Raw genomic sequence first — 16,601 nt, forward strand, 5'->3', positions numbered from 1 at the left:
GCCCGGTGGGCAGGTGGCCAGAGTGGGCCGGGCAAGGACAGGGGTCTGCCCCGCTCTGGGCACTCCCCCGCCTCAGGACCCAGAACAGGACTGGGGAGTCCCGGCCGCGGAAACGCGGGGCGCCAGCGACCCCTGCCGGCGACAGCGTGCAGCACCGGCCCGAGCGTCCCGCCGCCTCCGCCTGCGCTGGGGGCGCGCGAGGTGCCCTAGGCTCAGCAACCGGGGCCGGGACTCGGGGCGGGCACTAGCCTCGCCCTGAGCAGGGACCGTGGCTCTGCAGGCTGGCACACCGCCGAGAGCACGGGCAAGCCCCGGGGGGTGGGGACCCAGCGCGATATGCATTCGCCTTGGCCAAGGCCCCTGGCCCTTGAGCCTCAATTCTTCCTTACAAGGAACAAAGGAGCGGGGGATTATCTTCCCCCAAGGCAGTGTCCTTGCAACCTTGTCCTTGACGGTGTCCCTGCCTTCCCTCCTGTCCAGTCCCGACCCTGCCGATCCCCTACCCCACGTGCGTGACACTTTCTGTAATTCCAAATCTCAGTATGTCATTCCTCCACTTAAGACCCTTCAGACGGAATGGTTGTCACATAAAACCTTGCTTTCCTGTTAGAATAAACACGGGTCAAACAGACCCAGTTTGGCAGAAAATGGAGCTGACCAGCTCAGGGCCACCAACCCCTTAGGAATCACGGGGGCTGGAGGCCCCCAGAGCTTCAGACTGCTTGGCCAGAAGGGGACCCATTCTCCCAAGGAAATAGCCTTACCAAGGTGGGTTCCATTTCCAGACCAGGCTTCAGAAGCCCATTTAGCCCGTCGTGGCCTGGACCTAATATGGAAGACTGTCTTGTTCTGGGGGCTGCATAAGCATCACCCCATAACTTGGTGGCACAAAACTACCACTTTATTATGCCCACAGGTTCTGTGGGTTGGGAATCCGGACAGGGCACAGTGGGGATGTCTTGTCTCTGCTATCTGGGGCCTCCTTCACAGTCCTTCACACTGCCCTGCCCCTCCATGTTTGCTCTGCCAGGGTGAGGGAAGCAAGGTACGAAAGCACATCCCTTTCCCGTCCGCCCACCGCAAGGCTGGGACCGCCAGGTCTGGGGAGCCACTGCCTCCATGTGGCCAGCAGAGGGCAGCACAGCCCCACTCTGCAGCGACAGACGCTGAGCAGATTGACAGGACCAACCGCGGGATGGAACTGAGGGCCACACTGAGGACCCTCCACATCTCTGGCTAAGGATGGGGTGCAGCCTGAATGTGCAATCATCTTCCAGCATGTGAGCTCCAGGGAGCAGAGACTTGGATGTGTGCACTGCCGTATCTCCCAGGGCCCCATCTGAAGAAGACGATCAATACCTGTTAGAATGTAGGGGTGAGTGGAGTGAGTGTGCGTGCAGGTCTGGATGGGTCTGTCCCTGATGCCACCACTCACCTGAAGGGTCCAGCAGCCCCACACAGCTCTTGCTCACACTGGCTCCCCCCTGGGAAGACCCAGGGTCCCGAGCCCCAAGGTCAGGGAGGCTCCACTCCAGGCCTCCGTGGACGCCTCACACCCACATCCCTCCCCTCTGCTCAGACTGGCCACCTCTGCCCATCTGGGCAGCCCTCATCACTGCATCCCCTCCTTTCCTGGGGTGTCTTTGCACCTCTCTTATTTAATGAAATGAGGCCTCCTTGACGAGGGTGTGGGAACCTGCAGATCGTGGCAGACTGGGGAGGCTAGGATAGGTATGCAGGGAGGGGGCAGCTGAAAGCCTTCTGGGACAGAGTCTCCCTGAGAAGAGCAGAGGCCCCAGGTCGCTGAGCAGCTCCTGGCCCGGGACCTTTCTAGAGCCCCACAATGGCGCTCACCCCAGCAGCACCACACACTCGACTGACTGATGTTCTAAGTTATTATCCTCATTGGACAGATAAGGAGACTGGGATGAAGACGGAAACTGTATCTTACCAAGGGTCACAGAGTTGTCTGATTGTGAGACTGGGAGTCTTCTCCAGACACAGATGAGTATATTTTGAATTATTCCATTTGCATGAAATTCTAGAAAAGGCAAAGCTAATTGATAGTGGCAGAAAGCAGACTAGCGATGCTTGAGGCCAGGGGGGTGGGGGTGGGGAATTACCTAGAAAAGATCGGGGGAAGTCTTTGGAAAGAAGTGTTTATACTTGCTTTGGGTGGTCATCTGGGGTTTGTATATTTGTCAAAACTCACTGAACTATCCAAATAAAATGAGTGCCTTTATAATATGTAAATTATACTTCAGTAAAAGTTCTTCGCTTTTTGTTTTTTGGGTTTTTAAAAATTTTTTAACTTATTTTTTTATTGAAGTATAGTTGATTTACAATGTGTTAATTTCTGCTGTACAGCAAAGTGACTCAGTTATACAAATACATATTCTTTTTAATATGCTTTTCCATTATGGTTTATCCCAGGATATTGAATATATAGTTCCCCGTGCTATACAGTAGGACCTTGTTGTTTATCCCTTCTATATGTAATAGTTGTTTATTCTATATGTAATGGTTTGCATCTACAAACTCCCAATCCATCCCTCCCCCACCCCTCCTCCCCCTTGGCAACCACAAGTCTGTTCTCTGTGTCTGTGAGTCTGTTTCTGTTTCATAGGTAGGTTCATTTGTGCCATATTTTAGATTCCACACATAAGTGACATCACACGGTATTTGACTTTCTCTGTCTGACTTACGTCACCTAGAATGATAATCCTTAGTTGCGTCCACGTCACTGCACATGGTGTTGTTTCGTTCTTTTCTGTGGCTGAGTTGTTTTCTGTTTTTAATCCAGGTCTTCTGACTCAGCTTTCAGTCCACTTGCCCCCCACCACTCAGGAGACATCCAGTCGTGCTATCACAGATGTGTCGTCGTGGCCTGCAAGAGTTATTCATGGGTGTCAGAATGCCATCTGGGCACAAACCAGGGGAGCAGTCAGCAGAGAGTCAGGATGAAAGCAGGACCCTCTCATCCTAATTCTGGCTGGAACAGACTAATCAACTGGCAAAGATCAAATGTCAACATTTTACACCATCTGTGTCCCCTCAGAACTGGGATAGGCATTGTCATAGTTCAGGATGGCTGACCTTGGTTTGTAAAGCTGGGAACAGGAAACCTGCCCTGTTTCCTTGGCAGATGGGTTTCCATGACCCGACCCTCCCCCCTCGCCCCCAATTCCCCACCCCGTGCCTCCACCCACCCCTGCCCTGTCGCCACCGGGACAGGTAACTGTTCCAGAATCTCAGTAATTGGGGTGACTAACGGTTCTTCCTTCTGAGTCTGCAGCCCAAGTCAGGAACACCCAGGATGATTGATAACATCCTTTCTCCAAGCAATGAAAAGTTTAGAGTAAGACTTACATTTAACAAGTTCCCTGGTGGCCTCTTCGAATTTGCATGTTGCCTCGTTAACCTGGCCCAGATTTCTCCCCCTACAAGGCAATTCTTAGAAAACCAGGCATTAAACTGCTCATTAAACTGGTTCTAAATGTCCAGCAAGCCAAGGAGAGAGGGAGCCCCACCTCGGGGCAGCAAACACAGCTGAAGCTCACAAGCTCCTCAGACGATCAAAGATCATCAAAGGGTTTTCAAAGCCTTGGCCTATCCTGTTACTTTGGCCTCCAGGCTAACTCGGGCAAGAAGGCTCCAGGAGCACAGTGCCAAGAGCTGAAATGGAGGATAACAGTCCCTGTGGGCTGAGGGCATCAATTCCATCTTAAGGATGCTGATCAAAAGGAAGGACTCACAAGGATATAATCTGTCCTGGAAATATGGCTAAGCTTTGCCCAGATACATCCCATGAGCTACCATCCACTCTGGCGTCTGTCTATTCATAAATTTGGGGAGGGTTTTTCCAGTGAATTCATTTGCCTCTCCTGAGAGGGACCACAGGGGCTGCATGCCTCTCCTTCCTTGGTGGTCATCCAAGGCCCACTGCTGTGGCAGGTTTTCAGATGGCCAGTGAAAACGAACTCCACAGTGGGGGTATGTAGAGTTTTCGTTAAAAGGGTGTCACAACGAGAACAACAGCTGAGCAGGAAATCGCTGTGATGGAGAATGCAAGCATTAAGGCAGGTCATGGTGGTCCCTGGAGCATCACATCCAGGATAGAAGAGGTTCCAGCACAGATCTGAGCTGGAAGGCCAGCAGCAGGCCCACTGAGGTCAACACTGGTAAGGGTGGCCAACCCTGCATACCCGCCATCTGCCTGGGCCCTTGAACAAGAAAGGATACATGTCAGGACTTCCCTGGTGGTGCAGTGGTTAAGAATCCACCTGCCAATGCAGGGGACATGGGCTCGAGCCCTGGTCTGGGAAGATCCCACATGCCACAGAGAAACTAAGCCCGTGTGCCACAACAACTGAGCCTGCGCTCTAGAGCCCTCGAGCCACAACTACTGAGCCTGCATGCCGCTACTGAAGCCCACGCGCCTAGAGCCCATGCTCTGCAACAAGAAGCCACTATAATGAGAAGCCCGTGCACCGCAACAAAGAGCAGCCCCCCTCACCACAACTAGAGAAAGCCCGTGTGGAGCAACGAAGACCCAACATAGCCATAAATAAATGAAAGAAAAGAAAAGAAAAGGAAAGAAAGGAAGAAAGAAAGGAAAGAAAGAGAAAGGAAGGAAGAGAAAGGAAGGAAGAGACGGAGGGAGGGAGGGAGGAAGAAAGGAAGGAAGGAAGGAAGGAAGGAAGGAAGGAAGGAAGGAAGGAAGTGATGGATACATGGCCTAAAACCCAGGTCTCTTGCAGATGAACACATGAGGTGACTTCTTCCATCCTATCCTGCTTCATTTTGCTTTTCATTTTCTTTTGTCCCCATTCCTCACTCCCATCCTCCCCTCACCCCCCCCAAAGGCAACGCTTCTAATGTGCCTCTTTTTGTTTGTACAGGTTTTTGCAAACGCTGTATTGTTTGTGTGCATGTATTTTCAGCATCTGTACGTGGTACTACAGCATCTGTTTCTTACTTTTCTCACTCAGCTGCTTTGAAGGTCTGTGCTATATGCTGTCTGTGGCTTGAAACCGCCCCGTATACTCCAAGACTCCATGCTGTCATCCACCGAGTTTTCCTGCACATTCTCCCGGCGATGGGCATTCCTCCACCCCACCCCACCCCTGCCATCTCCACCGCTACCACCCTCCCACCACAACTGCCCTGGGCGAGCCTGCTTACACACGTCTCCTCATGGACCCAGGCGAGGATTCTGTTGGGAACATTTACCCGGACATGGGATTTCTGGATTGGGCGACAGGCACACACTTCATCTGATGAGTTGTGCCAGATGGTTCTCCATCGGTCCTCACATCCCTGCCAACACCTGGCATTACCCACCTTTGCAAGTTTTGCTAAACTGATGGGTGCAAAGTGATACTGGATTGTTGCTTTAGTTTTGTGTTTCTCTGACGATTAATTTGAACAGCTTTTCATAGGCTTGGTAGACTTTGGGGTCTGCTTCTATAAATTGTTCATTCCCTTTTGCCCATTTTTTCCTGTTGGGCTGTCTTTTTCTTATTGTATATTCCTTGTACATTCTTGACAGTGAATCTTTTGCTGGTTTCAACCATTGCAAACATCCTCTCTCCCACTCTCACACCTACTGTTAGGCCTTTTGCCAACTACAGACACAAATTAAGCAAACTAAGATATAAAGGAAGAAAGTAACTGAAGTAAAATGAAATGGGAAGTAAATTGTTAAGGTGAGTTTAAAACTGATAAGTTAAAATGAAAATAGTTGAAGATAATATTTATAGAACAAAAACAAAAAAGTGAATGAGATTTTTTTAACCTAGAAGTACAAAATAAAACTGAGAAACAAATAAGTAGAGTGTAAAGAAGACCAAGAAGTTAAAATAAATGTGAAGGTAAAAATGCTTTTTAAAACAGTGTAAACATGAAGCAAATCACATACATCTATATTCTTTTTTAAACTTCATGGCAAAAAGGGAAATAATGAGGAAGCCAGAGAAATAAAGGTTAAAGGGACAAAGCATACACACACATGAAAACAAAAAACAAAGAGCTAAGAGTAAACAGTGTCAGGGCAGGTACTAAGAAAACCCAACTGTACTTCAGAACTGAAAACAAAGCAAGTGGAAATGGAGAGAATAAGGCTCAAAGGAACCAACTGAAGGCAGACTGGTAATTCCTTACCAGCCAAGTCCTGCCCCTGGGGGCCCAGGGCGCCAGGTGCAGTGGGCCGGAAGCAGGGTCCTGGGCTGCCTTTGGATCATGTAATGGTTCTCCCCATCAGTCTGGGGCCAGGGAAAATACTGGCCAGGACCTTTGTATTCAAAGCCATGGCCTAGACCATGGTCCATGGACAAGCCGTGGGCAGCAGCCCATGCTGGGCCTTTGCCTGGCCTTGGAGATTCCGGGGCATCCTCCCCAGCGAGCCCCTCACCACCACACCAACTGCTTCGTGAATCTCCCAGCCTCTCTGGCTTACTCCCTGCCTTCAGCTGAGCCCATAGGTGAGGCTGAGGCCACACACGCCATAGGGCCAGGGAAAATGACGCCCTGGAATCTCTTTGGCAGGCAAGAAGACAGCCTGTTTGAACAAGTTCAATACCACCCAAGAACACAGACGGCGACATCCCTGTGATTCACCAGAGGTGCCAGGACATCCCCCTGGCTCGCCAGACAGCGCAGCGGCCGTGAGGATCAGGGACAAGCCCTTCCAGGACACCTCCACCCAGACTAGCTACTCGCCCCGAAGTGGCCGGCTTGAGTGTGAAATGATTTGATTGGCTATTTCCAGTTCCAATGACAGGAAAAAAACAGATTAAACAGATAGGAAATCCAGAGTTCCATCATCCTGTTTCAGCACAAGTTGGAAGGCTGAGGAAACGTCCAGGTGATTCACTGCAGAGTGGGAAGTATCTGATCTTATGTAAAGGTGAAGTAAGGGATCTGCGGGCTGGTGCTGCTGCCTTGAATCCTTCCAATTATGTAAAGACAGGCAGTCCTCCTACTGCTCCAGAAGTTCACTTGCGATTCAGTTGCTTGGCAAGGCAGCGCATTTCCCCAGAGCTGTGATGCTTGCTGCTGATGCTGCCAGCTGGCCCACACAGTCCACTTAGCCCACAGTCCAGCGGTTCCTGGACTTGGGGATTTCATCAACCAGTTTTTATTTGGAATTGGTTTTTAATTGGGAGACTGATGTAAGATTGTTGATGTTTTATTTTTCCAAGGAAAACATCTTTTTAAACTATCATCTAATATCACCATCATTTTCTAAAAGAAAGAACATTTTCTAAAAGAAAGAACATTTTGGCGCACACACACACAAAAACTAAAGGATGGGACGATCTTTTATATAGAAAAACTTTAAGCTTTACGAAATGCTTATTATTACATTTGTCACTTGGAGAGGGCAGTCGGGAAAACTCATCGTGGGCCGACATTGGTGCCCACCATCACAACCTGCCTGGAGTTGAATTCCAACCCCACTGATCAGAGCTTTAGGGGAACAGGCCAGTGGTCTTGGGGTGGATCCTGGTATAGGTTAGGGTACCACCTGTATAAAAACTGTCACTCAGGTCTGATGCTCCTCCTGACTGCCCAGCTGGTAGCTCACCTCCCTCCCTGGGTTGATGTCCTCATGACATCTGTCTCCTTTATCAGTGGCCCCGAATCCACCACATGACTAGAATCATCTGGACTGGAGCTTTTCCAACTGCATACTCCCAGGTCCCATAGTCAGAGATCTGGTTCAATAGCTCCAGGATGGCGTCTCTCGGTCATCCGAATTTAGGCACCTCAGACCTGTGCCGCACCACTCAACCCCATGAAATGAGTGACCAGAAGCCGTCAGCACTGCGTCCTGAAAAACAGAGCTGGGAACAGGGACAGAAGGCAAGGGAACCCAGACTGGATGGAAGCACGTGGGCCACCAAGGGAAAACAGCGCTGGTCGCAGGCTGTGCTGATGCCAGCGCGTGGAGCTGGGGGACGGGGGGACTCTCCACGTTCACGGCCAAAGTGAAAGGCTCAACGGGGAGGTGACAGACGGGGCAGCAGGACGTGAGCACGATCTGTACGTTCACAAGGAAAGGGTCTTGTGGGGAAGCTTCTTTTGGATGCTGCCTGGCTTCTAACTACCGCCGTGGCCTCTGCAATCTCTCAACGCTGTCATCCTCGACCCCTGCCTCCGTGCTGGTCCCCTCACTCAGTCACTCGTCATCCCTGTGCCACGCACGCAGCCCAGGTGCTCAGCCAGCATCTGACGACTGTACTGAGCTGGGCAGGAGCACGGGCTGGACCAGGGCTTCCTGTGGCGGCTCCATCCAGCCCTCAGGGAGACCGGCTGCAAGAGAGAGCCAGCGGAGTGTGAACAAGCACAGAGCGCGCCCATCCGCGCCTCCAGGATGCCACTCCCCTCCACGCCTCACCCGAGCAGCTGGCTTCAGGAGGAGGACACTGCAGTACTGTGGAAATGTCACTAACAATATCTGAAAACCCATGTGGGGCTCGAGGGGACTCATTCTTGTCGAGTGACTTGGGGACAAAGTCTTGTGAGCTTGCTAGGCCATCGGGCCCTGCTGGCCTCTCTCAGCCAGGCGGGGTCATGGCTCTCTGATGAGGTCACGTGGTCCTGCAGATACGCGTAAAGAAGGCCCCAGGCCAAGGCCATGATTTCGTGGTTGCAAGCCTCTGACGGTGATGGTTCCTCTCCACACACAAGGCTGCGACGTGAAACAGGGTACAAAGCTCAGAGGCGTGCCCTGGTGTGGGTACAGGGGCACAGATGTGCTTGGGCTCAGGGATGCACAGGCAGAGGCGGCCAGTGACGCCGTGCTGGCTCCGGGCTGCACCCAGGACTGTCGTATTTGATCTCCTGTTTTGATCTGTGGTCTCACCCACCGGAGGATGTGGATTCTGCACCTTTTCCTCCTTCCACCCCAACAGAAGCTCTTTAGGATCAGCCCTGGTCCTAAATTCAGACTTTATAAAAGTATTTGACCTTTCTCCACAAGGATCCCAATCGGAAACTGGGAGGAATTAGCACTTCCTTGGGACTTCATCTAAACAACATCCCATGTTTGCTCTAACAAGCTCTGGAGGGCATTTGGTCACATGATCTTGCTTTATGGGGCTTCCTGTGGCCATGTGACCCCCCAAAGCTGCTGTGTGCCAAGCATCTGGTTTCTTAGCCAATGTCAAGCCCTCACTGGGAAGAATTAATTGGACCATCTTAAAATACAGACCACGAGAACCATGCATGGGAGGGAATACATTTACTTTAAGTATAAAGGTTTACTATTATTAACGAGTTATCACTATTATTTACATGTTTATAAAACAGAAATAAAAATGACATACACATTTGGTGCCAAAAGTGGCCCATCCAAACTAACATCAGTACAAAAATAAACTTTGGAGCTACGTGTTTTTAAAAGAAATGTCATTGAAACAGTAAGGGGAAAACAATCTGTATCGGTCATGGGTTGAAATGCAAACATCATCACAGCAAAGCAGCCCGGGGGACAATGACACCAGTGCCTGCTGGAAGAGCCCTTGCCCCCGTCTGGCATTCTCGCAAGAACCCAAGGAAACAAAAGGCAAACGTACAAGTTATGTTCCTGAGCTACAGAAGCTTAGAGCCTCTAAACTGTGGTGAATTTCGGCTACAGAGGATCCGGGATGGGGTTTGAGCTGATGAGCCTTCGCTGATGGCACAGGACATGGCACCGTGCATGGAGGGGAAGCTTAAGCCCGCTTGTGAAGCAGAGAAAGCCTGTGTTCACAAAGCACAGCACGCACGGGTCCTCTGTCCATCGCCGAGCCTCGCAGGTCTCCTGACCGCTGACAAACAGTGACGCGGGCAGAGGGAAAACCCCTGTGCCTACCAGACACGCCCCTGGGTGATTCTGACAGAAATCCACCACGCTTCCAGGGCCTCAGGCCTTCACAGACACACGCTTGTTCACACCTGGCCGCGGACCTCAGTGGTCAATGGAGCCGGGACCCCAGCAGGGAAAGCAAAGCCAGCCCAGCAAACCCTCTGCCCACCTCCACGTGGTGCTTCAGCCTGCGGCAGCCTGTCTTCCTCATTCCCCACAAGGCTGGGCCAGGACTGCATGCCTGGTGGCAGTGGCACGCTGGGCCAGGGAGGGTGCTGGGTGAGCAAAGAGCACAGGCCTTCCAGCCCCCGAGAGGCAGGATGCCCTCCCAGGCACAAACTCCTCTGGGATCCCAGCGAGGAATGCAGATGCTGAGGGGTGGGAAGGGGCTGTGAACGGGCTGCAGCCCACTTAAGAGCCGATGAAGGGTCCACAGGAGCTGACACCAGCTCCCCAACCCTGGGGCGGTGTGGGGGGGTCAGCAGAGTGGAGGAGGGGGCACCAAGCAGCCCCTGCAGCGGCAGCCCAGCTCTGCTCACTGGTCCTGGACCTTGGCCCTCTTGGCTTTTAGGGACAGGTGCTACAAGAGAAGAGAAAACGTCATCGCTGGGGTCAGTCAGACAAAGAAAGCAGACTTCAACATGGTTCCCACAGAAGTGACCAGATCAAAGCTTCCATCTGGCCCACACCTTCTCAGTAAATGGCCTGCCCCTCAGGCAATAGAGGAAAAAAGCCCAAGTGACCAACAAAGGAAACAGGCCTTCAGTAAGCCACACAGCCTGAGGTCAGGCCACCCTGGCTCAACCTGGGCCCCCGGGGCTCTGCGGGCAGCTGTCAGTGAGACGCGTCTCTCCCTCCACCCCAGGCCCCCCCCCCTCCCCCCCCCCCCCCCCCCCGGCCAGCACTGCAGCCCAATATCCGTGCTGCTCTGGGACCTGGGCTCGGGCCACAGATCACCTCGCGTTTCCTAGAATTTCTTGAGAACGGTCACGGGAAGGTCTTCTCCCCTTAGCAACAAAGAGGTCAGCCAACTAAAGTCAGGTACCTCAGCTAGAGGCCCTACTCTCATCGAGCCCTGCGCAAGAGTGGGGAAGACACACAGGAAAAGGACACTTCCTGGTGACACGTTTTTCTTTTAGAAATGTCACTCTCTACCAGTATAGATAACCCAGGAAGCATAACATTATAATCATGGGCATCAGAGAATAGGACTGGGGGAGACAAGCATTCTTTACACTCTAAAGTGAAGCCAAAAGTGCTAGAAATCCTAAAATATGCATTTGAGGCAGGGAGTATAAACGGAAGATTTCAATAAAGGTCCACTGTTCACCAACTGAGGTATCCCTGATAACCCCTTAATAATCATAAACCAACAACCAGGAGATATCCCAGATGTGCTGCCCTGACGTGCAGCAGGATCGTCACACGAGGAATCCCCAACCCGCCGACTGCCAGCAGAGCAGGCCCGCCAACCCCAGCACACTCGCACTCCGTGCCCAAACCCCATTTCTCAGTGCACCTACAATGGCCTCAAGACAGCCATCCCCCTCGCTGACAGAGAACTGCAGGCCCTGAAAGAATGCAGGTGCAAAAGAAGATGAAGCACCCCACCAAGCACGACAGGATGCGTGGCCAAGTGAACAGGACACAGGGGTAAAGGAGCTGCAAGAAGCCACACTTTCTAACCACTGATGCCCAAGAAAGGACCAGTATGGATTCTTGCAAAGGCCCTGGTGAAGAGGGATTTCCCTAGATTCCAAAGGTACCTCAGAATCAGGAGAAAAAATTTAAGGTCTTGAAAGGCAAATCTCTGAAAAGGTCGCCCTGTCCTTCCCCTCTCCAGCTGTGGCTCTTCCTGAATTTCTCCAAATTCCCTCCTCTGTGCACTTCACCTGACGTGACCCCTCCCACTAATGGTAGACACCCACAGCCTTAGCTTGAGAATGGGGGGTGAGGTCATCATGCCTGTGGGACCATTTCTGGTGCTCATTTCTGAGAAGAATGTTGAGTATAAACAAAGCTGACTCTGGACCATTTCAGGCCTCTTTACAGGGTGAGGGCAACACTCTGAAAAACAGTGGTAATGGAAAGTCACCGAAGATGCCAGGAACAGAGCCGGGGAGGATCTGTGGGCTGTGCCTGGTTGCGAGGTGCTACACTGTGCTCAACAAAGGACCATCCACCATACATGGGCGGCCACTGGCGAGCAGCAGGGCTCTGGGAGAAATCAATCCATTTTGGACAAGTTAGTAACAGAAGTGCCTTTGGACTGTTTAGTTAGGGAGGGACCAAGTTTCTTGGGGTGTGGGAAGGGTTAGGGCCCTTGCCTGTGAAATGAGGTTGTCGACCTAGGTGATTTCTGAGGTCCCGGCCTCTCTAAAAATACTCTGATCACAGGCAGTCATCAGAGTGGAGCGGAGGAGCTGAAAAACGGGCATTTGGAGAAAAAAGACAAGCTTGGCATTGTCATTTTCTCCAAAATTCTGAGGCAATCTGCTCTTTAACTTTGTGTTCGAGCGAGAGAAACTGTGATTTTGACTCCGCTTCTAGGTTAATTCTGTTCTCCAAGAGTCTAACTGAGGCCACTTCAGAATCACCCTTCTCTAAGTGCCTGATTCCTGCTACTCTAACTAGCACCCTCACGGTGCACCCTTCTCCTTAGTCTCTCGTCTGCATTTCCAATGGCTGCTCTTGGACTTCTGAAGTCTGCTGCTTTCCACCTGAGTGGTTTGCAGGAAAAAGATTTTCTTTCACTTCAGGTTTCTTCTTATCAGCCCAGTACAGCAGAGACAACACACCGTGTTATTCTCAGTCCCTGCAGTTGATCTCATTTCTAGCTGAAATATCTGGATGAGGATACGTGAAGAACGATGCAGGTTTTGGAAGGTTTTTCTGTCATATTGTTTAAGATTTAAATATCGTAAGATTTTAAAAGGACAATTTCCCTTAACATTGCTGGAGGGAGAGGGATGTGAAGATCCTTCCATTTATAGGATCACAACTCAAATGTTTTGAAGAGCTGAGCAAGTGAAATAAACAAGTGAGGCAGGACCTGGAGAGAGTCACTCACCCACTGCAGGCAGCCAGCCATTCCTCAGCCCCTGTTGATTGCTGCCAGGCAGTAACTCAGGCTCAGAAACTCAGCAAATTTAACATTTCCTTCAAGAGAATCTTGAAACACATACTTAATGTGAAATCTGCCAATTTTAAAATATACCAATCAAGCCAAATTTTGGTTTGAAAACACGGTAGTCTGGTTACAGCCTTGATGAAGTAACAGGTTTTGGTTTCCCTTCTGTGGTAAACAATGGTGAAACTGGACAAAATATCTGAAGCAATCATTTTCAGGCACTGGGTAACAGCACAGGGCTGTAATCCTTGAGAGAAAGGAAACACTCGAGGTGAGCTTTATAGTCATCCCAGGTCTCTGCATGGCCCTCCAAACCTTGTCATAGGGAAGTGAACCCTAAATAGAGAACAGTGTAGCTGGGCAGAGAGAACACAGATCAGAGTTCAGAGCTGCTGAGCTAGCTGGAATCTGCAGGACAGGGCATCAGAAAGGAGGAGTTCCAGAACCCTACACAGAGCTACCACCCTTAAGTCTTTGGCTGAAAGCTAAGCTGCACATGTGAAGGCCAAGGTTCCATAAGGCTGGCAGAGACTAGTTACTGGGGAGTTGTGACCTCATATGGAGATCTGGAGGTTTGTACAGTGCTTAGACACTGGAGCTCTGACCAGCCAGAGTGCAAAGGCCTCAGTGAACATCCTAGGCATTCAGCTGAGGCATCAAAAAGCCCATGTCTTAGGAGCAGGGCTACTCTAGATCTGCCTGAAAAACACTAAAATCAGGCCTTGGTGGAATTAAACTGATCTGCCAGTACTGTCTACTAGGAAAAAACTCAATATTCTATAAAAACAACAAAACCAACTTTTCACAACAAAGCACCTATAACGTCCAGCATACAACAACAAATTACTAGACAAGAGAAGCAGGAAAATGTGACCCATAACGAGGTAGAAAAACAGTCTAAAAGCAAAATAGATCAGAGATGACAAAGATGCTGAATTAATGCGCATGTCTGCCGTGGAAGAAGAGCACATACTATATACACAGCGATGCCGGCACTCAGCATCTCCCACCATGTGTTTAAACCACCTTGGGTTTAAGCTTGCATATGTGTTTACCATCCTGGCGAGGCGATCCTCATCAGAAAATATTTGTGCTGCTTCCTGTGAACACGGTCCAGTGTGACAGAACTTCTTTGGAAATGGTTTAGAAGAGCAGAGGGAGAGAGAAAGAGCTGAAGATACATTCTCTTTTTTCATCGTGTAAGTTAGAGGGATTTATGTTTAAATGCACTTCACCACGAGCAATGGTACGGTGCTTTCACCCAGAACGGTCTGGGACCATGCATGGTAATGGCCTTTCACCCTATGTACCATTGTGGGGTGGGGGGACGGGACAGCAAGTTTAGGACATTAAACTGGAAAATAAATGTGTATTTAAAAATACAAAGAGGCAGGTAACAGGTGGTTCTGGGGGACAGGCTCGGTTCATTCCTACCGTTCCTTGTTGATAAAAGTGAGGAGCCAGCTCCAATAACCAAGCAGATTCAATGGCGGTCACATCTCTCATGTAATACTTGGAGGTCTGGATAACTTCATTGTAGATAACCCTGAAACAAGAAGAAAACATGAGCTAATTTCCTGTATCTTATGATGAGAGTCAGAAGCACAACAATTAGAGATGGCGAGTTTTCTCCCCTGACCTTTAACGCGTTTCTATCTATTCTGTGCGCCAGGCACTACATTAAACAAATGCATTCATGCTGCTCACTTAAGCCTCATGACCTGAGTGGTGGGCACCAGTGTGTCCATTTTACAGAGGAGACTCCAAGTCCTACGTGATTTCCAGGACATCTCAGTTATCAGCACAGGACCCTCTGGATCCTTATGCTTTTATTTACAGAACTCTGAACAGAGCCTGATGTATTAGAAAATGCAGAAATAGAAGCAAAGGCTCACTGATTCTGAAAGGAGCTGGGAATTAACTGTAAAGAGACACAAGGGAACTTTCTAGAGAGATGAAAGTATTCTATATCTTACTAGGAGTATGGGTTACGTGGGCAACACAATTGTCAATACTCTTCCAATCTATATAAATTATACTTCTATTAAAAGAGGTTTGCCTGAGGCTGAGGTAACAGACACCAAAGAACCAAGAAGGTAATTTAAATCCCCAGATTTCAGGAGTGCATATATTAATACAGATATCAGTTTCCAGGGACTCCCCTGGCGGTCCAGTAGTTAAAGACTCCGCACTTCCACTGCAGGGGGCATGGGTTCAGTCCCTGGTCGGGGAACTAAGATCCTGCATGCCACACCGTATGGCCAAAAAAAAAAAGATATCAGTTTCCAGAGCAAGTTTATCTCCTCCCTGAAGCAGCCAGCCCTGACTCTCTGGCACATGAAGTACCAACCTCAGCCACCTATCGAATACACCTCTATCAAAGCCTTTCTCCCCAGGCACTGGAACCCACCTGTGTCTGTCAGGCTGTGGGCTGGGACCTGAACTGCTCTCTGCACAGCTGTGCCCAGCACAAGGACAGAGCACCTAGTCCGTGGGTGAACATGAATGTTTGCTGAGTGGATGAGTGAGCAGAGGAATAAGACCACTGGCTTAAAGGGATCCTTGATAGAGCAGAAATTCTATAGCCGATCACGGTAGAACAAAGTCAGCAAACGTGTACTGGGCGCCTGTACTCCAGGCGCTGGGGACCCAGAGACGAACCCAGAACTAGGCCTTGCCTTCAATACGCTTACGAGGCAGAGGAGCAGAAGGGGGCTTACCAGCGGGGCGGCTTCTCTGCGTAGAGGACCGATGCAGGATGGATGTGCAATTCATGATCGTCACGGATGGTCCTTGGGAAGCAGAACAATTTTGTCTCAAGTACATTTTCAACACTTACAGCAAGACCTTCCCACAGACGCGTTTAACGTCATCAAAAATGCATGCAGGTTGTACTTCACACAAACAAAACTATTCTCTCCATCTTCTCTTGTGCCCTTTATGATCCCTCCCCTGCTGTCACTCTAGAAATCAAGAATAAATCACATAAAAAAGGGAAAAGAAAAGCAACACATGGGCATTATAAAAACTAACCGAGAAATACATTGCTCTGCCTATGTTTATCTTCTGTAGGTTCTCTTTCAAAAACTTCCTTGAGGACAGAAATAATATATACGATTACGTCTATAAACTTTTCTATTAAACAAGGTTAAATAGTAAAGATAAATAGTAAAGACTGTCTAATGGGGGAGACTATAATAGGAGAAAAAAAGAAAGTTCAATATTGGACTATCCACTTCTCTGAGATAATATTTCAAATTCCAACTCAGACTTGATTCAATTTAATTCAAAAACTATTTACCACGCACACAACTACTGGTAAGATGAGCTCACAAGAGAACCTTAGGATGCTGCTGCCCAAACCATAATTACAGAGCGCTTCTGTGGGTGCCAGGGACCTATGTGCCCGGCAAGTGCCTCAAGGCCATGACCCAGCTCATCTCTGGCGCTGAAATAAAGCCAGCGCCTGGGGTCCTGGCTGTCCTAGCAGATGACTGCCACTGAACTCTGTCTCAAAGGGACCAACCACCACGAAGCCTATTATGTAGCCTGTATTTTTGTTGAGGACACTGGTGAAAGAATTCTGTAAATGCTAGTAGAAATTGCTAATTAATACTC

At 49.8% G+C, this 16,601-nt stretch overlaps 1 protein-coding gene across 1 annotated transcript in view; it reads right to left on the reverse strand.

Moving 5' to 3' along the window:
* Positions 1-9,238: 9,238 nt before the first annotated feature.
* Positions 9,239-16,601, reverse strand: part of DHX35 (DEAH-box helicase 35) — a 70,804-nt gene continuing 63,441 nt past the window's right edge. The window contains exons 20-22 of the mRNA XM_079944144.1: positions 15,704-15,775; positions 14,418-14,529; positions 9,239-10,433 (exon numbers count right to left, since the gene is read on the reverse strand). Of these exons, the coding sequence (XP_079800270.1) occupies positions 10,389-10,433; positions 14,418-14,529; positions 15,704-15,775 (229 nt within the window). The 3' untranslated portion in view covers positions 9,239-10,388. The remainder of the gene's footprint in view (positions 10,434-14,417; positions 14,530-15,703; positions 15,776-16,601) is intronic.

The sequence above is a fragment of the Stenella coeruleoalba genome (genome assembly GCF_951394435.1).
Source record: "Stenella coeruleoalba genome assembly, chromosome: 15".
Taxonomy (NCBI): domain Eukaryota; kingdom Metazoa; phylum Chordata; class Mammalia; order Artiodactyla; family Delphinidae; genus Stenella; species Stenella coeruleoalba.